Below are 24330 nucleotides of genomic sequence, written 5' to 3' on the forward strand. Positions count from 1 at the left end.
TGGCCATGTGGGAACAGAGTGTTCAGGGTTTTTTTTGTTGGCAAAAGAAGGGCAGCCAAGTTTCTGGTGCCCCCACATTCAACAGCTCTATCACACACAGATTTTTTGATAAAAAAATGAAAAAGTCCTCAATCCTTGAATTTCAGCTCTGTTAAAAGTTCCATAAAAGTTTTAAGGGAAGGAAAAAATGAAATAAAATTGAGAAGAGAATCTTGCACAATTTTCACCTTTAACTGGCAGGTTAGCTCATATGAAACAAGCCATATGACTGTCACTGCATAATCAGAGTGTCAGGAGAGGGTTTTGAGGAGAAGATGAAGCATCCTAAGTGGAAACTGTCTGCACATTCTGTCAGAACCAGTGAGTGTTCCTAGCTCAGCTGCATCTGAACCAGCCAGAGAATTTCCATGGCCTGCTGGCAGCATTTAGCACCTTGGTGTGTTTTTACAGCAATACCTCCAGAAATGCAGCTCGGGGAGGCACCTGGCATTACAATTTTCCTCTCAGTCCAACAGCTCTGGAGGGGAGAGAGAAATTATCCAGAGAAGCCAGTGTCTGGCTGAGACAGGAATGACTCAGTGTCTGGACTGGGAACAAATATAACAACTTTCTGCTCCGGAAATAAGGAGCAGTGTTGAAAATGAAAGGATATGAACTCCATCGAGGTATATTTGGGTTTTTTTGATGCCTGAGTTCAGTTTCTTAGTGCTTAAAGCACCACAGACACATTTAAAATAGAAAACTCATCAATATTGCAGAGTTAACTTGTTAGGTTTAAAAGAAAATTCATTATTAATGTAAAACATTTGCAGGTCCTTTGAAGCCAGGGGGAATTGAATAATCTTGTGAGTGTTTATTTCATGTCTATTTCATATCTATTTCATGTCTATGTCATGTCTATTTCCAGCTTGAATAATAATCTAAATATGTGTTTGAAGAGATTTTTTATTCATTATGATTTTTACCTATGTACAAAGTTGCTACCAAATTTGGATTGGGAGTTAAGAAACAGTTCTAGATATATAACATTTTTCCTTACCTGTGCTTCAAATTTCATTGAAGTATTTTCCTTCCTTAGTTTTATCTTGAAGCAGTGAAAATTAGTAGATGCTACATTGTACAAACCTACAAAAACAAGAAGCAAAAGCAGATTTATAGTAAAACTGAAGTTTGTGCATTGTGCATGTAGTAAATAAAAACGATATGCAAGTTATTTTAAAATTTATGTAATTCAACCAAAAAGTCAAATAGCTTTAAAAAATATACATACTATAGAACTTGTAGAAGTATTGTCCCTTTTAATTGCTTATTTAGAAGCATTAGAACTTTAGCGGTATTTTCCCTTTTAATTGCAGTTCTATTCTGAAAAGAAAAAAAAAAAAGGAATATTCTGGAATTTCACCTGATTTTTTGTACAGCAACCACTGCACTCTTTCTTGGCAAGAGGTCTTTTTCCAAACTGTCACCTTTACAAAAGCCACGTGAACTTTTATTCACAAAGTCCATCTCTGTTAGTGAGACTCCCTAAAACACACTTTCATATAGGGCTGATTGTCCAAGGTGTTTTCAATACTGCTGGTACAAACAAACACTCAGCACACACCTTGGTGAGGGTAACAAAGATCTGTCCCATCACAGCCATTCTCTCTCATTATCAGCCCCAAGTTGTCCCAAAGTGAATCCCATCTGTGTTTTCACTCAGAAGTCCTAAACCAGTGCCCTGAAATGTTCCATAAGTTATTTCTGTGCAATTGCATCATCTTCAGAATTCATTTTGCATTTCCAGCAGTTGTTTCCTACACGGATACTCACAACAAAGCATAAACTGAAAAAACAACCAACAAAACAACCTTTTTAAAGCCATTTTCATGGCCCTTTTAACTATGTTTATTCCAGTTTACAAGAGCAAAAAGGTGGTCAGGCTCACAGTGGGATTCTTTGGGTGGTCCTGTGCAGGGCCAGGAGTTGAACTTTGATGATTCTTATGGATGTGTTCCAGCTTGAGATACTCTGTGATCCTATGTAATGTATTTCAGTGGTAACTCAAGCCAGTTTTGGCTTCCATTTGTTGGTTTAGATTTCTGGGTTTGTTCTAGTGCAGCTTTTGAACTGTACTTAGTGTAGATTTATTGAGATATTCTCAATAAGAGTCACAGAAACCGATTTTTTCTGACTTGTGGTGGCTTGAAGGAAAAACCAGCACTAAAAAGCACATTTACCTCCAAAACAAGTAGATGCACTCTCTATACACATCACTCACATGACAAAGCTCCATTTTTGCAGAATGATGTTCCCTGGATCTGTGAAGAGGCTCAGGCAGTGTCTGAATGTCACAGTTCATGTTACACCTGTATTTATGGGCACAACTGTGTTCATAGAGCCTTTGCAGCCTTGGATGGCTGTTTGTACCAATGAGGTTGCTAAATGGCAAGAACTTTAGAAAGGAAAATGAGCTGGAAATTAAAACTATGCTTGAGGCACGTCTGAAAACCAATTGGGGTAACAATTCTGTGTTTTCAATATAAAAACCCCCACTCAGATATAGACAGTACCAACCTGAGAGCACAGAGCAGCACTTCCACACTACAGTGTCAAGTAATTCCATTTTTTTTTTTACATCAGTGCAGGGTTTTTAATCATAGATAATCTATCATGATCACAGAATAAACCTTAAACCTCCTTTAAAAAAGGAAAACCTTTTGCCAAGCTGATCTGGTTTTTGTTACATGAAGTATTGCTGTCAGATTTGGATAAATCAAGAGCTAAATTTTTGTGCTTCTTGATTTCGTTCTTCCCTTGTGTTCACATTTTCCATTTGAAATGTGTCCCAGTGGTTCTGTGATTTCACACTGTCCTTCTATATGCTATTAAGAGTCTGATACTGTTGCCTTCTAAGTTCTGCCATGGACTAAGCTCAAAGGAACTGGGTTTCTGGTTAACATCCAGCCTGACAGCAAAGACTGCATCAGGCCTTTTGCAAAAAGCTGCATTTTGATGTCTTAGGGCTTTCCCAGGGTTTTACAACAAAGCAGTGTCATGAGTAAAGATATAAAAATGTCTCATGAGTAATTCTAAATTCTAGGTAACATCCCTTTCTAGATTCAAGTGTAAGAATAATTGTCTTTATAAGCAGAAGTTCACACAGTGCTCTAGGGGCTCTGTAGAATTCAAAGGGATGCAGTCTCACCTATGTGGGGCTTGTTCCACCTGCTGAGTTGTTTTCATACATGTTAGAATTTGTCATTTGTTGTAACTTTGCTTGGTTTTCCTCACCTATCTGTGATGAGAAGCCAGATCTCTCAACATCTTAGGCTGCTTCAAGAGAGAACAATGCAAAAATACCTCATGTAAATAGGAAAGGAGTTTGTTTGGAAAGGAAAGATCATGTTTGTTAACCTGACTGACTCATCTTACCTTCTCTTTGGTGCCATTACTGACTTTTAGGCCAGTGAATATTTACCCATTCCTTCTGACTAACTCCTCAGTCCTGACAAAACTTCTAAGACATAAAAAGAACTGGCGAAACAAAATAATTATGTCTTTAAGGCTCTTAAAATTAGAGAAAAGTCCTGAAATCCTACTAAACCAACATGATGTCAATTTTGACACAAACTGAACAGCAAGCTAATGCCTGTAACAAGTTTGCACTGGAAACTTGTGAACTAGCTTAGAAAGGAAATCTCAGGATAAAATATTCCCTGAATTCCTTCTAACAATGTCTTTTTAAAAGTATTTCTTACATGCAGCTGTAACTTCTTTTCAGAGGGAGAGGTTCACTAATACATACTGAGGTGAAATAATTCAGGGCCTCTGCCTGTCTGAAGTTTCTTCAAACTTGACGGTTTTACAAAGGATATCAAAAAGAAGAGGAATGTTAGGAAGAGAATGGTGCTGTCAAAGGCAAACAGTTTTGACTGGGAGGCTGGGATAGGTCAGGTGTATGAAGTGATGTGGGGAAATAAGATCACACTAAAATCAATAAAGCCCAACCTAGATATTACCTCTCAGAATATAAAAGTAGCATTAATTTTGCTTTAATTTATGTTGTTTTGTTTTTTAAAAATTACTAAAGTTAGTGTACCCCCACAAGTCTGGATGGAGTAGGCTTGGGAGGGGCACAGCAATGGAAGAAGTCATTTATTCCCCAGCTCAGTCAGTTCATTTGCATCAGAATTGGAAAGATGACTGTCATGACAAGGAGCAGGCCTGCCAAGTGAAGCTGAATTCCGTGTGATTACTTAAATGGATTTAATGATTTTCTTATCCTTAACACCATCCATCCATCTATCTATCTATCTATCTATCTATCTATCTATCTATCTGTCTTTCTTAATTTTAAACCACATAATCATCTGTACTTGCTGAACTCCACTGAAGTTAAGGATTAGACCTTTTATTTTAAGAATCCAGTCTGGTCACTCATCATCCTGTATTTTATTTCTTATGACTCACTTGTTTACTCATTCCACACAGCTAAATATTTTTTTAACCCACTGACTAGTTCACATTGAAGTTTCTTGCTCTTTGCTGTAACACATATTTGGTATAAATGGGATTTTTCTAAGCAGATATATTTTGCCTGCTTTTTTAAAGAAAATGTGCAAGAAAACATAGAAAGGACTCACTTTTTTCAGTGAAGATGTCTCTGAGGGAATACACTACAGGTTGGTTAGCCAAATGCAGAATCCCGTGGCTCATAAAAAGGAGTACTTCTCTCTATGACCATCATTACAAGCTTTTGTCAGGGTTTTTAAATGAAGTATTGGGGAGATTAGTGGGGATAAAGAAATATTTCAGTGTTCAGAGGATAAGCACAGGTTGTGTTGCTTATGTCAAGCTGAGCTAATGCTTGTTTGCTTTTTAATGTTACCCAAACAAGTTTTGTCCAGGCACGTGGTGGACAGAAATACACAAAGTTGGTGACTCATTCCTGCATTGCCATCACCTCCTTTGGTGCAAGCTTTTGGATGCCATATGCTCTGATAACACCTGAATTACAACCAGGGATAACACAGAGTCATCTTGGAAAACACAGCAAAATATGGAGTTGTAAAGAGATCAAAACCTTTCCTTTAGAAAGAATCAGCACAGAGGGTTAGGGCCAAAATTCTCCAAGTCAAGGAGAAGTTTCCCTGTGCTAGCACAGCACCACTGGTGAGCCCAGAGCCCCTTGCTGCACACTCAGGCTGGCAAATAACTGAGAGATCCATGTGGATCTCCAAAAGCAAAATTCCTTGAGGCTGAGTTCAGGATGCCTGTTCTGATTGTTCTGGCCAGCTGTCTGCCTCAGCAAGTGAGCAGGGGAAAAGATCAGCACTAAGCAAAAAGCCTTGGGATCATCCTTCAGACCTATTCCAAGAGCAAAACCTCTGCAATTCCTGACCATGGAGACTGGAGCACAACCACTCTTCCATAGGCTCTGAGTACTCACTGGTACACTTACAAAACATCCCAGAGAGCTTTTCAGGCCCATAAAGCAGATAAAAAATAAACCCATTTATATCAGGCCCATAAAGAAGATAAAAAATAAACCCATTTATACAAAAGAAAGGTGCTTCCTGGAAGTGACTGTGCTTTGTATGAGCTTGAATCATGCCAAGTGCACTTGTCACAGCCGGATGTTTGCAGGCTTCCATTACCTGCCAGCCCTGCCTAAAGGAGCAGGGCAGGGGGAATCCGGTATGCAAATGACATGCAAATGACCTCTCTGTGGAATCAGTCTGGAGGATATAAATACTGACACAATCATTTCAACCAGTGTCTAATTATTTCCCACCAAAGAACAATGGAATCCTATTATATTCTGGTTTTATTAGCAGGAATTTTAGTTGCTTTTGTATTGCTGGTTTTAATTGCAACTGATCATTTCTTCAAGGAGCAGATTCCTTCCGATGTTGACCAGCCAGCAAAGCTCCGCCTCTATCACTGTTTGTACACTCTGATGGAAATTCTGGTGAGTCTATCATGCTCTGGGATACTGGGATTTTCAGAAAAGAGCTGAGTATGAATCTAAATACTGCAACTACATGTCATGGGAAGCACACAGTAACACAGATTTAAAGGCCAAAGGTTGATTTGGTTTCTGTTACCATGTACAAAGCAGCCAGGATGAGGTGAGTTCTTTCAATACTGATATATCCATTCTTATGCTGCAATTGTATATTTCCATAATGAAATGACTGGTCCTGTGGATGACAGGAGGGCTGTTCATAATTTACATGAATAATAAGAACCCAAATTGCTATGTCTAAGTGCACTCTGATATCTGTAAGGCAATTTCCTACATTCTGAGCTATTTGCAGTAATTTTCTCACCCTTGTTTCTGTTCTTATTCTTCAGTGACTGAATTACAGAATTATAGTTAAATACCATATAATCAGGTAGGTTGGAAGACACCTCCAGAAGTCATCTAATTGAACCTCCTGCCAAAGCAGGTTTAAGCCTGTTATCAACCATTATCTAAGTACCTGTAAGCCAGACTCACTGTGCTGTGGGCTTTGCCATCACAGAAAGAAACAGCTTTCACCCAAAAAGCTTTCAAAGTAGGCAACAGCAGTATGTAGGAGCAGCCTAAGCCCTGTCATGTCTGGCACGTAACATGTCAAAAGAAAGCCTGCAGGAAAATCAGAGTGGTTTCTTTGATGTTTGTATGAAGCTCACCTCAATTCTCTAATCGCCAGTTTTACAGAAAGAACACAGGAACTTGGCCCCACATCCTGAGAGGTGATTTTGCAGAAAGAACACAGGAACTTGGCCCCACATCCTGAGAGGTGATTTTACAGAAAGAACACAGGAACTTGGCCCCACATCCTGAGAGGTGGTTTGGGCCATTACAATCTATTAAAGACTTAAGGGGGTTGCTTGAACTTACACAGCAGCATTCACCAAATCAAGTGGTTGTCCCTGATTCTCCAGTGGTACTTTTCTGTCTTGTCTGCCATGAAGAAGGATGCATATCTCATCCTACTCTTTGTGTTATGTTGTATATACACTTAATATAATACTATGATAGTAATAGTATAATAGGACAATGTTATTAAATTCTCTAATTTTGGTACTTGGTGAGTGAACAGATTCTTTCAGGTGATACTTGTAACCCATTTATATAGCTTTTAAGTGTCTGTTATGGAATAAGTGCATATGCTCTCTTCATTGATAATACATTCCCTAAATGTCAGCATCCTTTTTCTGAATAAGTTTTAAGATGCATTTCATCACTTGCTGTGCACTGAATCAATCCACTCACCTATTTTTCTTTCAAAAGCCTTTAGGCATCTGCTGGTACTTTAGGTGCATTCCTGGTTTATGTTTTTGCTCAGAGGAGCAGCCCACACAGTAAGGACTTCACAGGTTTCTGTTTAAGTGCATAATGCTTTGTGTATGACAGGTGTGCAATTAACTTATCCTGCTCATCCTAATGAATGCTGTCCTTCCTGTGCCATAGAGCTGTGCCACTGCTGTGCCTGTGCTGTATGCTCCTGTAAAATCCTCTTTTTCCACAATACAAGACAGTCTTTTCCTCTCTTCTTCCACCCTACTTGTAATTTCTTAGAAAAGCAGCAGATAAGTGTGTACCCTCAACCAGAAGGTACATAAATGATGCTCCTGCTGCATCTGTCCACATCCCCTGCCATGAAGAGATCAATGACCTTGGAAAGTGGAAGAGATGAGAGGAAGCCTCCTGGCTTTTGTTTTAAACTCCTCAGACAGATCTGTGTTCAGACTAACTGTGCATATTGCACTGGAATTTGAAGCTTTGATGATAATTACTGTGGATTGAAAAGCACACTTCAGAGTGACTGACAGAACTTATCCTGCTCATCCTGATCAATGCTGCTCTTCCTGTGCCATAGAGCTGTGCCACTGCTGTGCCTGTGCTGTACGCTCCTGTAAAATCCTCTTTTTCAACAATACAAGACAGGCTGTTCCTCTCTTCTTCCACCCTACTTGCAAAGAAAGCTGCAGACCAGATAAGTGTGTACCCTCAACTAGAAGTTACATAAATGATGCTCCTGCTGCATCTGTCCACATCCCCTGCCATGAAGAGATCAATGACCATGTAAAGTGGAAGAGATGAGAGGAAGCCTCCTGGCTTTTGTTTTAAACTCACCTAACCTTAAATATTTTAACTGAGGCATCTGGAGTACAGTTTATCACGGAGATGAACAGACACTTTCAGAGCATTATTTAACACACCCAAAATTGGAACCATCCCCAAAAAATACCTCTTTCTATCCACTCATTAGGAAAGGAGCCTCAGGCCTCCCAGCTTCCACACCTGAGCAAATGCCTGTTCTTACTTGTGGTAAATCCAGATCACAGGAACTAGAAGGTATTTATATGATACATTTAATGGAACAAGTATTACAACATTCTTCCCACAATAACGAAGATGTAAATTTTCATCTTCTTAACCAAAATCCCAAAGACAGTTATTTGTGGGAATCCTAAAACCTAGCAAATAACCAACCCAATTATGCTAAAGGCAGTGTAGGAAAAAGTAGCTTGTGGCCTTTACAAAGTGGGAAGACTTGTATTCCCTTTAGTAATGTCTCATTTTTCCTGTTTTATCTATCTAGGCAAAGAATTTAAACCACTTGGGTATCATCAGGGAGCACACACTTATCAGGCTGATCACAGGGGGACTCCCAGCATGGCAGGATTCCCAGCTCTTCATTAAAGATCTGCATTTTGATGGGGTACCCATGAGGATTTACCTCCCAAGAGAACCATCTGCCAGCAAACGGAGAGGAGTCATCTTCATCCATGGAGGATGTGGCATTTTTGGAAGCATCAGTAAGGAACTGAAAGAGAAATTTGACTATTTAGCTTTTTAACTGCCTGTTTTTAAAAACTCCTGACCCTAAGAAGTGATTGAAGCTTAGTTTGAGAGACTGGAGATAGAAAGCACTTAGTGCTTATTTTTAATTTTTTAAACTCTCTAATCTACACGTATGTAATATTAAATTATTTTTTAATGGGATACAGCACTCTTTATCATAGAACCATTGAGATCATAAAATGGTTTCGGTGGAACTGACCTTAAATACAATCTTCTTCTACCTCCTGCCATGGGCAGGGACATCTTTCTCCATCCCAGGTTGCTCCAAGCCCTGTCCAACCCGGCCTTGGACACTTTTAGGGGTGGGACAGCCACAGCTTCTCCAGGCAACCTGTGCCAGAGCCTCACCATCCTCATAATAAAAATGTGTGCCTTACATGGAAACAAATTCTATCCTCTCTCACTTCAAAACCACTGCCCATTTTCTAATAGTAAAAATCATAATAATTCCTTGTTTTCCACACAAGTCAATGATCTGTCTAAATGTATGAATTCTACAGCAAGTCCTGATGACCAAAAGTCTAGATTATTTTTATCCTAATGAAAATCTGGGTACTCACTAAATAAGCAAGGGGCTGACAAGATATTGTAGTAATATGTCATAAAAATATAAGGGAGAATATTGACTGAAGTTTTCTAAGATGTTAATTACATCAACAACATTTGTGCTTCAGGGAGTTATGAAAGAATTTGCCGGTACATAGCCAGAAAATCTGATTCAGTGGTTGTGTCTCTTGGGTAAGTGAAATTCAACCAGTGCTAATCCCTGAATTAGAGAACTCTGCTGCTTTGCCCCTGTCTCCCACACACCCCTGAACTTACATTTCTTTGAATATAAGATAAGAAACTGAGCTCTAGTGCTGTCTTCCCCACACTGCTGTTAAGTGGGAGCAAGCACGTGGTATGGAATGGCAATGGAAATACCTGAGCAAGGATTAGAGTTACAGGTTTGGTCATTGTACATGACCATCACCACAGAAATCATTACCTTTGTTTGAGGAAAGAAATTATAACCCAAATATCAGATTTTAGTATTTTAATATATATTTAATATATTAAAATATAATAAATATTTAATATTTAATATTTTTATTTAAAATCACCTGGGACTTTATAGAGTAAATAATGAGTCTAAAATTTAGCATTTTTTAAAACCAGCATGGAACACTGTTTCCTACAAAGATGTTTTGATTATGGAAAATACATGATGGTATAAAGAAACCTTAATTTCCAACAAATTTTTCCATGAAAAACTTTACTATTAAGGGATTTTATTAAGTTGGGATGAATTGGTTTTGAGAAGGAAAGGAAGGAAAAGTTGTTCTGGTTTGCTTCAGCATGTAAAAACTTTAACCTAGATATAATTAATGCTGTAATTAATATTGGTTTGGGGGAGTTTTTGCATGGGATGTATTTCAGATGAGACACTCAGAATGTGTAACACCAGCTGCTTTTTCTACCCCCAGGTATCATTTAGCCCCTGAGTACAGGTATCCAGCCCAGACTCTGGAATGCCTCAGTGCCACCGTGCACTTCCTGAAGACTGCAGACACCTACGGGGCGGACCCCGCTCGGATTATTGTTTGTGGGGACAGTGTAGGGGGCACATTTGCTACCAGTGTTTGCCAAGAGCTTGTGCACAGGACAGATATCCCCAAGATTCGTGCCCAGGTGCTGATCTATCCATTTCTCCAAGCCCTGAACTTCAATCTGCCATCTCACCAGAAAAATGCTGCCGTTCCCTTCCTGTTCCGGGAGCGCGCAGTCCATTTTATTCTCAAATACCTGAATAAGGATTGCTCCCTGAAGGAACCAATTCTGGCTGGTTCTCATGTTCCTGAGAGTATAAATTTGAAATACAGGAAATGGATAAGTCCAGATCTTATTCCAGATGAGTTTAAACTGGGCTATAAACCACCACTGCCCACTTTGTTTTTGCCTCAAGTCCATGAAGAAGTGCAAGAGCTGTTTGAACCCCGGGTGTCCCCTCTGCTGGCAGAGGATGCTGTTGTTTGTGGTCTCCCTGACACCTGTATTGTCACCTGTGAGCATGATGTGCTCAGGGATGATGGGCTGTTGTACAAGAAACGCTTAGAGGACAACAATGTACATGTGACCTGGCACCACGTGGAAAAAGGCTTTCATGCTGCAGTGGGATTTTTTGGATATGGTATTTTCTCTTTCCCATCATCAAATACTATAATTAATCATGCTGTAGACTTTATCAAAGGCTATTAAATAATTTTCTTGCATACAGTGCACTGGTATTTAGGAAGAGTGTGATTCAATTAAATTATTCAATTAAATTATTCAATTAAATTATTCAGTTAAGTATTTACTACCTATTTGCCCATTAGAATCAAGGCAAGAACTGATGACATTAGCATGGTCTGCTGAATTCTGATTTTTACTTGCTATTACTTATGAATAATGTGATGTTTAGAGGTTTTTTGTAAGCTTGCTTTGATGCTCTCTTCTTGCATTGTAAGAATTTTTGTTCTCTTCATATGTCAAAGAATAAAAACTCATCACAACAAAAAACATTCTAAATGTGTAAGTTAAAAACCCATACAGTGTGTGAATAATTAGCTATATGCACATGCATGCACACCCAAAATCAGTGTGGCAATACCTCTGGAGAGTGGAGATTTCTTCCCTATTTTAGAGATGAGTAGTAATTACCATCAGAGTGTCTGTACAGACAAACAATAGATTTGCATTTATGTTTAAAATCTGAAGGAAGGAATTGGGTGTACTTACAAACCTGATTTTCAAGGGAAAAGGGGACAGGCAGGTTGGTACAGTCCATATGGTGCATGAGATGGGTACCAGGAGGTACCTGAGATTGCAACAGGATGAAGTGAGGGAGAACTGCTCAAAAATAACTGAATAACCTCTAAATTATATCCTATAAAGTTCCTTTCAGAGCAGCATTTGATTGTATTCAGCTTACCTGGCTTTTGGGGAGAAAGGATGTAAACAGCATGGAACCTGCCAAATAATTTCTGTGGATATCCAAAGGCAAAGAAAAACCTGAGGTCAATTGTTATCTTGCTGTAATTGTTGCATTGTTTATTAGGAAAGATCCACCCTTGCTAAACACAGATGCCAAAAATAATTGCCAATGCATAGCAAAATAGCTGGGCATACAATGCCTAGGAATTGTAAAATGTTGAATTGTTGTGCAACCACCTTGCCTTTATATAAAATCCATGCACACATGACTGTGGAAAGAGGTTAGGACATGTCTACTCTCTGCCAGGCAAACTGTGAGTAGGAAGAAGACTGTGGGCTTAATGTTCCATGTTGTCACCATGTTAAAGAATGCTGGTGACAGGTGAGCTGATTCACATCTCTGCAGCAACAAGTCACTACTCGAAGGTTCTCATTCTCCAGTCCCTGGCAAGTGCCAGAACTAAGGAGGTCTGTACAGTTTCACCTTGTATTTTGTAAATTATGAGATGGTCACAGATGATCTCATGCTATTTTACATACAGTTCAGGGCAGCATTACACTCCTTGCCAGTTCAGCTACTCAGTACTTTTCTCTCCTTTATCAGTCTCTGGAATTACACCTCATTTATAGGTCAGTGTCCAAACTTGACACTGATCTGCTCCTGAGATTTTTCCATGGTCCTTTATCCATTGGTCTTCAATTTACTACAAATAATAACAAATTTAGCTTTGTAGTGTGTCAGCAGCATTAGTAGTTCTCTTGATCATGCACTTCTCTTTAATGATGGGCTATAACCATTGAGTGCAGATGGGTACAGCAGATGCTGAAATAATGTATTCTTTCTTTCATCATGACTCCCAGATTTTCTAAACCTTAAGAAATCACATGATCTAACTGTCTCCATGGAACTTCCTGTACTTTATTTTAATTAATTTAATTAATTACAGATCAGCTATGTGTCTTGCATTGCTAAGATAGAATGTTTGAAGACATAGTCCCCTGTCTTGGTTTGGAAAGCCAGGTGTCTGCTAAGGAAGGCAGGAGCATCCCCTGAAATGGAAAATGTAAACCCCCTCTGAATTGCTATGAATTTTAACTTAAGGGGCTCTCAGGCAAAAATATGGGAGCAGGAATAACAGGTCTCTAATATGGAAGAAAATAAAAGGATAAAATAAACAATGCAGTAAACTAAACAAACCCTGGCAGAGTCAGAACACAACCTGACACGCTGTGGGTCAGGCTGTTGGCAGCAGTCCCATTGGAATTGTGGCTCAGCCCTCCTGCAGTGTCAGGGCTGGTTCTGCTGGAGCAGGGATCCTGGAGAAAGGTGCAGTCTCTTCCTCTGAAGATCCAGGGGCAGAGGCAGCTGCTGTTCCTCTGGGAAATCCAGTGCAGAAGCTGTGCTGGTGTTCCAGAATGTCCAGATTATATCCAGGTAGGAATGCTTGGCTCCTCCCTCTGGGCTCACATCTCCCAGTGGGATGCTGCAGTTCTTATCAGCCATGGAGGGACATTCCATAGCTGTTATCAGCAGATGTCTGCCTGGAGGGAGGAGTGATTGTGGAAGAGATAAGGAAAACTGCCCACTGAACAGAAGACAACTGCCATCCAGAGGGCAAATTGAATACAATTTGCTCTGCAATCCAGGAGTTTTGGACACCAAAGTCATTCCTCAAAGAATTATGCAGCCAGAGAGGGAGGACTGGCAAGCCCAGCTCCCTTTCAGGCTTCCAGCACCAGAGGGTTCTCATGCTCTGCAGAACCCAAAAGGAGCTTCTTGGGTCACAGAGCACTTTCTCTGGAATGTTTCCCAGTATCCCAGTGCAGACTTCCATTTACAGTGAGTTCTGTTGCCAGCTAATCAAGCACCATGATCCAGAGGCAGGGAATATTTTACATCTGCTACACCTGGCTCAGTATTTCTCCTTGCATGTGCAGCCATATCACAGAAAAAGAACAAGGAATGATGAGATTTCAGGCCTGGACATTAAGCTTTTCACTGGAAATTAATAAGAAAGGGAGTCCCTGGTAGGAGAAAATAGGGCTTGGCCTGGTCTATCCCCTGCTTTATCTCACAGGAGCAGAGACAAGGTCAAAAAATTATCAGAAGCTAGAGAGAGCATTTATTTAAAAGATTATGTAGGGAATGGTTTCCTCAAGCTTGTGAATTGTGGAGACTAAGCTTACACAGCATTAAGTACTACTCTGTACCAGGAATGCCCAAAGGGAAAAAGCACATTATTAACTCAGAAATCAGCTAGTTTGTTTCTTTGACAGCTTCCAGCACATCAGGTCTTTGTGTGGAGCCCCTGGGGCTGCTGTGAAGTCCAGACCTTGTAAAGGTGCCCTAATGAGTCTAAGACCTACCAGCTGTGGGTGAATTGGCACCAAAAAGATTTAGATCACAGAAGAACCATAGGTGGCAAGAACTGCAGTACAAAGGATCTGTCACAGGTGTCAAGCGCATTCTTAGATCCCCAGAAGGGCCAAATCTGGTGGGTATACTCAGACCACAGCTCACCCACTGGGACAGAGTTTAGCATAGGCCAATTAATGCCTTGCACTATCAAATGCTGAAGAAGGGAGTTGTGTTTTGTGCAACAACATTTCCCAATGCTCTTGCCTGAGTTGCAAGAAAGGTGAATGCTTTGTGCACCGCCATTTCCCAAGAGTGTCCCAGTTGCCAGGCAATGTGCCTTTTACCTAAATCCCTTATCAACATGGACATCAAATGCCATTCTCCAGAAGGATAAACAAAAAGGGATGTGATTTTACACTTACCATACGAATAACCTTCTGGCAAGGGGGGGAAAGGCACAGGGACATTGGGAAATGAAAATCCACAAAGAGTTGTTCAATAAAATGAAGAAACAGTTTGGAAGAAAGAGAGAGCAGAACATGGAATCAGCTGCTTCTCAGAAAGTGTAACACCAGACTCAAAAATGAACTCCAACCTGCTTATTCTAAACAGTTTCTGAAGTCAGGTATCAAGTCTGAGCCATTTCCTTTGCAGGTCATGGACTATGCATGCTAAAGCCCTGGGGTTCTCTGTCTTTAGTTTCATTTTATTCTACAATTCAAGGACAGCTCATCCCTTATATTATTTTATTAGTATTTAAGAAAAAAAAATGACAGACTTATTGTATCCACACTGTGATTTTTCAGAATGAGAATGTGCTGCCTTCACAGGCTAAGCAGGCTGCTAAAAACACTGTTCCCAAAGGTGACATCACATGAGCTGTCCTTTACAGATATTTTTTGCTTCAAGTTAAATCTTTTCACTAATTATTTGTGTATGGGAAAATATGTTAGCTCCAGAGGAAGATCCTAGAGCTCACCACAGAAAAGAGTGGGCTGCTGATGCCTAGTCAATGCTACTAGCCCTGACACTGTGAAGTTCATGTCTAGTTTTCAGCAGTTGGAATCATATTTCTACCTGGAATGACATCTGTACATAGTATCTTCCTGGAAGACAGAGACTGCAGCACTGCCAAGAGGCAGGAAAAAAACCCAAACAAAAATCTGCTGCTGCAGGAGAAGAGCCATTGAGGAGGATGAGGCAAGAACAGCTCTCAGACCAGGCTGCAGCTGCCTCTTGCTCCACTGGACTCAAAGACACAATGTCAGCAGAATCCAAAATTTGCCACACAGGTGATGAAACACGTTTGTGACACTGAGCCTCGATTTCAATAAAAGTCTGAAAAAGTGAGGCATGGAGGCACAACGACGCAAGAATCTGGGCAGCTCAGAAGATGATTACCAAGAAATGCTGTGCAGGAACTCACAAATAATAAACATTTGCCTGTAACCAAAAACCAGAGAGACAGAACAAGCTTTTGTCTTCCCATAAACTGCCACTACACAAGTCATAGCTCTGCTGTGATGGGACAGCCTTGTTCCTGCAAATGTGAAAACCCTTGCGCAAGCCTCTCCCACAACTAATTGTTACTGTCTAATTGTATGGTTGGTTACCACATGTTTTTATCTTCCTATCGGCATTTTTGAAACTGGATTATAAACCATGACGAAAACAACTAATCTTGTACTTTTACCTGCAGAAGTCTTGAAGTCTGGAAAAGGGAGAAGAGGCCACAGCTGGTTCCTTCTCAGGCTCCTACCAACACAGCAAGATGGAACTTCTCCTGGCCATTTTTCTTGCTGTTTTGACTGGTATTGTGGCAATTGCTTTCTATTATGAACACCCCAAAGCAGAAATCCCTCATGGAATCAGTGAGCGCCAAAAGCTTTATGTTCTTCATTACTTAATGAACTTTGGGCTTGGTCTGGTAAGTAAACCTTAATTAAAGCTTGAGTTTTTAATTCTGTTTCTGTTAGAGGGATAATGGTTTGGTGATGTTTTTTAAAATCAATGTTTAAATAAGTTGCAAATATGCAATTGGACTGATTAGGTGATGTAAGCAGATTCTTTCAGCTGTGCTGGGCATAACAGACTCGCCTCTTTGCTATACAGCACCAAAGGCAGTATTTGTGAAAGCTAAAATTGGGCAGACTGTGCAATTCCTAGTATTTTCCTGAAGGTCTGTGTTTTAGCTTTTCATGCCTGCTGCCTCAAGGCACTGCTGGAAGGCTTAGAAGGTAGCTTGCCCTGTGTATGTGGAATTTCTGCTCTGTATAACACCGTGCCTGCTTACAGAGTGAGCAGCTAAATGATGTTTGTGATCTCAGCTCTTCTCTGCAACTCTGTCATTCTCCTCCTGAGGCATCTGAAGACAGCTGCCACATTCATCATCATTTGCCTTTCAATATGCCTGACCAACTTTCTTCTTTGAGACAGTACACATAATACCTAAAGTGACTTTCTATGTCATTGTTTTTGGCACATTTTTGATCCTTCCTCGCTTTTCATCCTTGTTTCTTTTCAAAACTAAAACATGACATGCACTTGTCTTTCTGCTTCATCAATCATCCTGAATTAACTGTCGCCCCAGTCATTTAGAAAACAAACCCTTCTGTGATACCTAGACTAAGCTTCTTTTAGTTGTTTAAAGTATGAAAAAAACCTGTTCAGTCTTTTTGGCTCATGCATGACATTTCACTTCAATTCCATGTTCTAATGTTGTTAATTCTTCCGTTCTTTACCTGCCCCATTGCTTGGTAAGTTTTGTTTGAAGTCAGTGAGCTCCCAAGAAGGTGACTCACACCATGTCTCTGATGCCACACCCAGGCCTCCACACTGCTTTTTAAATGTAATTTTTAACTTCTGATCTTACAATTTTGCATGCTTTCTGCTGGCCAGTGAGAGCCAAGCACAAGCACAGTCAGATACTGCCTGAAAGGAGCAGAGAGATAAGGACATTAATGGAGGGTTAAAGCAAAGTTTAAATGCAAGTAGAGTTCAAGTCATGTAGCAACTCCTGCTATGGCTGTTGGGCAAATTACTTGTGCCAAATTCTTTCAAGGGCTGACAAGCCATGAAGTCAAAACTGCATGAAAAATTAAAGTGTACAAGTATATCCAGTGTTTAGCTGGGACAAAAGGCAACACCAAAACACTGTGGTTGATAAGGTCTCCCAGGACTCCTTTTTCAGTATTTTCAAGACAAAGATGATCTCTTTATATTCCATGCAGATATAGCTAATTGGAGGTTTAACCTTTACTGTTACAAAATTATTACTGTGAGGAAAGAAAGCACCAGAGGGAAATTGAAGAATAAATAAGTAAAGTTGTTTTCCCACGGATAAGGACCAGGAGTTCTACAGAAGGAATCTATATGAGACTGTAACTTTGCCACCAGACAATCCTTCCTGTGTATGGGATCAGCTCTGCAGATGACCTAAAATAGGATACCTACATCAAATTTAACTGAGCCACATGAGGTCTGTGAAATATGAGGTGAAAACCACAAGGGCAGGTTTTTAGGATCTAAGCAGTGCAGACCTTTATATGTATAATTCTCATTTAAATGCATATGCATGAATAATGGCAGCACAACAAACCCATTAGAGATGTCTGCTGTGGAAATAGTGCAAAATTGAATCCAATATTGTGGAAATACAGTGATACTGTCTCATATTTTTCATTTTGAGCAGGAATAGACTAGAGTAGGCTACAAGTGAAACAGCTTATAGCCATGCAGATGCAATGGAGTAGATGAGCCCACAGTGACATAAGAACCTGAGGCTGAGTGTTTAAGTAAGAATCAGTGAGCTGTGAGATGATCAAGCCTGGGTTCAAAGCTGTTCTTGGTCAGAAGGACAGAGATGTGGTAGATTGTATGGATCTTTTTTCCCTGCAAGTCTGGGAAACAAAAGTCTTGGCTATGTTTCTTCATCCAAAGCTAAAGTTTAAAATACTGTAAACTACTGTCTCTGTATTTTGTTCAGGCACATGGTTACTGAAACACCTGACAAGGTGAAGTATTTGACACCCTTTATCTACTATTGATAATTTGATTGTTTTCCTACTGAATTGACCATGGAGTTTAAAATTTTTCATTATCAATCTCCAGGTTAGATAGAAACTTACACTAATTTGGTCTCTTGTGGTTTCTTTTATTACCAGGCAACATTTTTGGACAAAGTAGGTGTAATCTCAGAGGTCCATCTCCTCAGGGTTATAATGGAGACAATACCACCATTAAAGGACAGTCGCCTTCTTATCAAGGACTTAAGGTTTGAAAGGGTTAAAGTGAGAATTTACCAGCTAAAAACATCAAGCAAAAACCTAAGAAGGGGAGTTCTTTATTTTCATGGAGGAGTTGGCCGGTTTGGAAGTATCCGTAAGTAACATAAATAATATGAGCTATAACTGCATGCAGCATCCAGAGTGGGTCAGGGAAGGCACCACAGGCATCATCTGGTCCCACCTCTCTCCTCCAGCAGGGCCATCCCACAGCACAGGGCACAGGATTGTGTCCACACAGCTCTAGAATATCCCCTGTGAGGGGCACTGCACAACCACACACCACAGAGCTCCTGATCTGATTTGCTATATCTTAAATTACAAGAGTTAGTAGGTTTAACATTATAAATAAATAAAAAAATCAGGACAGCAGAATCAATCTACTTACATGCAATAGGCATCATGTTAAATTGTCTTTATATAGATTGCATATCTAGAATGGTCTCTGATACTTTTTAATATCTATTTTCTTTCTCTTTATGCTTAGGATAAAAGTTGAAAATCTCCTTATTATTTTATTTCTTACCTAAAGCAGCCATTTTTTGTTCACAAGTGTGTGCAAGCTTGTATATGTGTATCATGCTGTATGTCTTTATAGTGGAAAAACAAGGAAAAACCACATTTTGGAATGTGAATGGGAAAGAGATGAGATGGTGCCTCATGCACAAGAAATATTCTTGTACTGGATTTAGCAGACTTTTTGTTGCTTTTTAAAAAACAATTTCTCCCCTTCAAAATCACTTTAAAAGTGGCAGCAGTGGTGCTGTCTGTAACTTTTCAAAGAGGGAACCAAAACAAATGCATTGGTTTAAATTCTATGTTTCTTACTAGCCAGAAGATTCTCACAGCTGTAAGGAGAGGGTGAGCAATGCCCAGATCTGACCATGCCATATGCCACACATGCTCTGTAGCATTAGCCATGCAAGAGAGAGAATAATTTCAGAATATTTTCATTCCATTTATTTTTAAAGCAAGCAACAATTCCAGTGAACTCTTCTGTTTTACAGGGGCCTATGAAAGAAAGTGCCGCTATTTCTGCAGGAAGACCAATTCCGTGGTGGTGTCTGTTGGGTAAGGGGACCCAGCCCAGATTCTGACCCTAGGTTTGCAAGCCTTTACTGCAGTCAAGCTCCTTCTGAAGTACAATCAGTACCTATCCTTAATGATCCCATGCCTTTCACCAGCACTAATTCCTTTCAGGAAGAATTAGTCAATTAATCCCCAACTGTTTATTTCCAAATGAAATCCATTAGAGTGATTTTATAATTTGTAGCAAGCAAATTATAGACATGAGGATGTTTTTGTTTTCTAGAGCCCTATTCAAACCACCTTAGGCTGTTTCTCTTGAACAGTTGCCTAGAACACCAAATAATTCATTTTAGAAGTTCTGAAAAATCCAAGAACCTCGTGAGTTTAACACAAGAGGTTACAAACCAAGCTTGACATATCTACTCTCAAAAGGAATTTATACACTTGACTCCATTGTCTTAAATTTTTCAGTAAATTATACACACAGGCATGATGCATCTGCATGAAGAAATGGAACAAGGAAATCCACATTTAACTTGTAATCAACCTCAGATGACCATTAAAAATATTTCTCTGATGAGTTGTAATACTTTTTTAAAAGAAACAATGTCTAAAAGTCCAGGCAAAGAGTTGATTACAATTGCACTAATTGCTATTTATATCCTAAAATACTTGAAGAACCAATAACTCATTGATTCTGTTTAAAGAATTCAGCTTCCAGAACACTGAAAACCTTTCAGATTTTCATTATCGATTTTCTATGCTCATATTTCCTATGTTCATATTCTCTAACAATTTGTTGTTAAATGTTCATTTTCTGACTGGAATAAATGATAACTGATTGACACACCTGCCTTGCCAGCTAATTCCAAAACAACTGTCATATGCCTTCAGTCACTTACAGGATATGTAAAGAACTATTTTGCAAAGGTAGAACAGTGTACTGACTCTCCCAAACATGAACAGTAGCAAATAATACATCAAAACCACTAATTTGGATGAATCCTATTGCTGCAATTATAATCACAGAGTATTTTCCTGTCTTTTGAGAGAAATAAATGAATTACAAGATTCCACTGGGGCCATTCACTAGAAATGGCTGTGCTAAAACACTTTCACTCTTATTTAGGTATCGTTTGGCTCCTGAGCACCCATTTCCAGCCCAGTTTGAGGACTGTCTCACTGCTACCATCCACTTTCTGAGGACTGCACAAGACCATGGAGTTGACCCTTCCCGTGTTGCCATCTGTGGGGACAGCAGTGGAGGGACACTCACTGCTGCTGTTGCCCAAGCACTGGTGAACAGAAGAGATCTCCCAAAGCTGAGAGCACAAATCCTAATATATCCTTTTCTGCAGTGTGTGGACTTAAATTTGCCTTCTTATCAGCAGAATAAGGGAGTCCCCATTTTGCTAAAGGAACGAACCCTTGTTCTTGGCTTGAAGTATGTTAATGGGGACTTGGGCATCATTGAAGAAATATTTAAAGGCTGCCATGTTTCAGAAGATAGGAGACTGAAATATCAGAAGTGGGTGAGTCCTGACTACATCCCTCATGAGTTTAAAACAAGAGGTTACAAACCAAGTCCAACATATCTACCCTCAAAAGAAGTCTGTGAAGTCTCTGAGCCCATGTTTGACCCTGTTTTTTCACCACTGTTGGCTGAAGACAGTGTGATTGCTCAGCTTCCCGAGACTTTCATTTTGACCTGTGAATTTGATGTGCTCAGAGATGATGGACTGCTGTACAAGAAAAGATTAGAGGACCATGGAATAAAAGTGACCTGGTGCCATCTGCAGGAGGGGTTCCATGGAACAGTGTTCTTAGCACTTTTTGGTAAGGTGCTAGGATTCCGCTCTGGAGCTAAAGGCCTGCAAAAGATTGTAAGTTTTCTAAGATTGTTGTAAAATTCCATTTCTTGCTTTCTTTTCCTGATTCCTTTCTCTTTCTGCTTACAAACTTATTTTTTTAAAATCCTCAATTTTCCTTTCCTTAAATCATCACCTTAAATTTCTGCATTGCATCTGTCTTCTTTCAACCCACTAATTTGATTGCATGATGGCCTTTGCTTAATTTTCTCTCAGGAGAGGCAAAATCAGGTGAATTTACATTTCTTTCCTCTGCCAGCTCTTCAGTTCTCTCTTGTAGCCATTAAAGATCTCATCCTTATAGCATGGGGTTTGCAATGTGGTCTGGTTCAGTGAAGTTCTGGTACTATCAGAACACAAACCACATTTGAAAACAAGCTGGGGCAGGCAATAGGGTGGATCTACAGGATCAGTATGTAAAGAGTATGGTTGAAGACTTAAGAAAGCCTGTATCTGGTGAGAGCTCAATTTGAGACAAGCTTAAAAAGAACTGAATGTAGCAGGATAACAAAGACAGAAATGAAAGAAGGGGAAGAGAAGGAGAGGAAGAGAGGGAAATGGCAGACCTGGAACTACAGATGTTATAACAAGTATTGGTTAAAGAAAACAACATCTATTAAAAAAAATGCATATACATTTTATATATAGATAATAGATACATGGGAATGTAAAGTATTATCAGTTCCTTTACAAAGTGTAGGCCAGCACTGCCTGATGCAGGAAGGACTCTCCCTTTGAGAGACAGTGTCAAGTGCCATTGGGGAGAAAGGAGAATGATTGAGAAAATTAAAAAAAAAAATAAAAATCAAAGTTCAGGTCAGTCTTAAACTGTTTACAAGAGCAAGGAAACCAACACAAAATAAAATGGCATTACAAAAATATAAAGCTATTTTCTCAGAAATGACCTCAAGTATTGCCAGAAATGTCAGTAAATGTTTTATTTACACCATTCTGAGGTGAATGTATAATTGTGGAACAGTGTCATTGTTTCAGTTTTTGTTATAAACTTATGTCCTGAATTAAAATAACTTATGATGCCACTAGACTCCATTGTCTCAAATTCTTCAGTAAGTTCTACTTGGAGGCAGGATGCATTTCCATGAAGAATCAAAACCAGGGTGAGGATGCAGTTTTACTGACAGCCAAAACTTCTGACTGTCTTTGCCTAAATTAACACCTGGAACACCACCCACAATGAAATTACCACCATTCTTGTCAGGGAAATTTCTAGCTCTTTAATTTTCCAAGAATATTCTCTGTATCTGATATTACTCTGTGTGTTTTCTGCCCCCCACTGGCTCATTTGAACTATAACCAAAAGCAAGGCTGCTGCAGACAGTTATGTAAGACACATGATCCAACAGAATACACCCTACAACCAAGGGAAGGGCTTTCCTGCAATGCTCTGCATGGCTATTTACACTCAGCATATGAGCAAAGAAAGCCTGCCAGAACAATATGAATTACATTTAGTTACACTCACACAGTAGTCAGGAAAAAGGGGAAATTTTATAGGGATATTCCATATGGCATCTCTGAATGAATACAATGCAATAAGCATAAAGCTCAGAAAATCTCCAATGTTTTCCTGATTGCTAGGCACACACTGACACTGTTGTTGTGCTGTTGAATGCACATTGTTGAATGCCTGTTTTCCTGCTTTCCACATGAGCAACCCATGCCACGAATGCTCACATGACACCAGTGGCAGTTTGTCCATAAAGTGATAGAGCACTACATTCCTGACATTAAAATAGACAATGAGTCAGACTGACAAAAAGGCTGACAGCTGTCAAACCTCTGATGGGTATTACACCCCAAAGACCATCTGATGAAGATATTACAGATTTATTTTTTTTAAAACCCAGAGAGCTCCTGAGTTATTGATGAGTTTTTGCCTATGAAGAACTTAGGAAAACACAATGTTGACAAGTAAGTTTCCTTAGCTGTGGCAGTTCCTTCCCATCTTGACAAAAGCCACTAATTCATTCCTCAAGGGAGGAGGGTGGGGTGCCTGAGGTGATAATTCCCTCCTGAGTTTGCACCCTGAGTGAAGTGACAGCCCAAGCTGCCCTCCAGACAGGAACAGGGTGGGGACAAGGCTGGTCCATCCAGAGCTATTAACCCCAGAGAAGGTGGCCATAGCCACATTTCTTTAACTGGTCTCTAGAGTTTGCCCATGAGCATTGTAACACAAATAAAAGGATCCAGGAGTAGATTGGAACACTGTCAAAACCTGAAAACCTGTGAGAAACCTGAAAAGCAGTGAGATGCTGGGAAGCTCAGTGCAGCTGGGAGGGCCTGACACTCTTTGAGCTGCTCTGTGTGACAGGAAGATGTTGAAGGAAATGAAGGAAGGGAAAGCAAACTGCCCTGCATCATTTCATCAGCAGATGTCAGCATCAGCTGAGTCTGTAATAACCTGGAAAACCTCTCTGTGCTCTGGGCACACAATGTGAGTACCTGACACACATTACCAAAGGTCAAACTGTGGTTTGATTTCAATATTTTACTGAACTTGTTCTTATGCCTTCATAGCCTGAAGCTTTCTGTTTAATAACAGAGCACATATTAAGCCATAACAGCTTTAGATTACCTGTTCTAACCAATCAAGTTTGGAGTGGTGAATTATAGAAGTTTACAACTTCAGTTATTCTCTGCTTTATTGTCTTCACATTACCTCTTTATACCCCACTAGTTACAACTCAGATACCATAGCATTTTTAAAATAAACAGGAAATTAGAAAACATTCCAAGTTTACTAGCTCTATTATTTATAAATAAAGTTATTTAACACTATTCTCTGCCTTTGATACCCATTCTCTGCACTGCTCAGGCAGAATCCTGCAAACTCTGGCTGTTTTTATTGCTGTTTTCCTTGTCTCCGTTATTCCCTGTGTTTGCTGATTCCTGTGAGAGTGCAGACACTGCTAGCCTGAATATCTGGGATACTGAGACTCAGACAAACCTGGCCATGGGCAAAGAAGGGCAGTT

At 39.8% G+C, this 24330-nt stretch overlaps 2 protein-coding genes across 2 annotated transcripts; both read left to right on the forward strand.

The window, feature by feature from the left end:
- The first annotated feature begins 5785 nt into the window (after positions 1-5785).
- Positions 5786-11080, forward strand: LOC128947724 (arylacetamide deacetylase-like 4). The gene is made up of 4 exons (XM_054292132.1): positions 5786-5953; positions 8580-8796; positions 9517-9580; positions 10309-11080. Exons 1-4 carry the CDS (start codon positions 5786-5788, stop codon positions 11078-11080), a joined length of 1221 nt encoding a protein of 406 aa, XP_054148107.1.
- Positions 11081-15927: 4847 nt separating this feature from the next.
- On the forward strand, positions 15928-21375 carry LOC128947721 (arylacetamide deacetylase-like 4). The gene is made up of 4 exons (XM_054292125.1): positions 15928-16083; positions 18320-18536; positions 19447-19510; positions 20598-21375. Exons 1-4 carry the CDS (start codon positions 15928-15930, stop codon positions 21373-21375), a joined length of 1215 nt encoding a protein of 404 aa, XP_054148100.1.
- Positions 21376-24330: the final 2955 nt, after the last annotated feature.

The sequence above is a fragment of the Melozone crissalis genome, unplaced genomic scaffold, assembly GCF_028551555.1.
Source record: "Melozone crissalis strain CALT ecotype California unplaced genomic scaffold, PUWL_Pcris_2 ptg000107l_1, whole genome shotgun sequence".
In the NCBI taxonomy this organism is placed as follows: domain Eukaryota; kingdom Metazoa; phylum Chordata; class Aves; order Passeriformes; family Passerellidae; genus Melozone; species Melozone crissalis.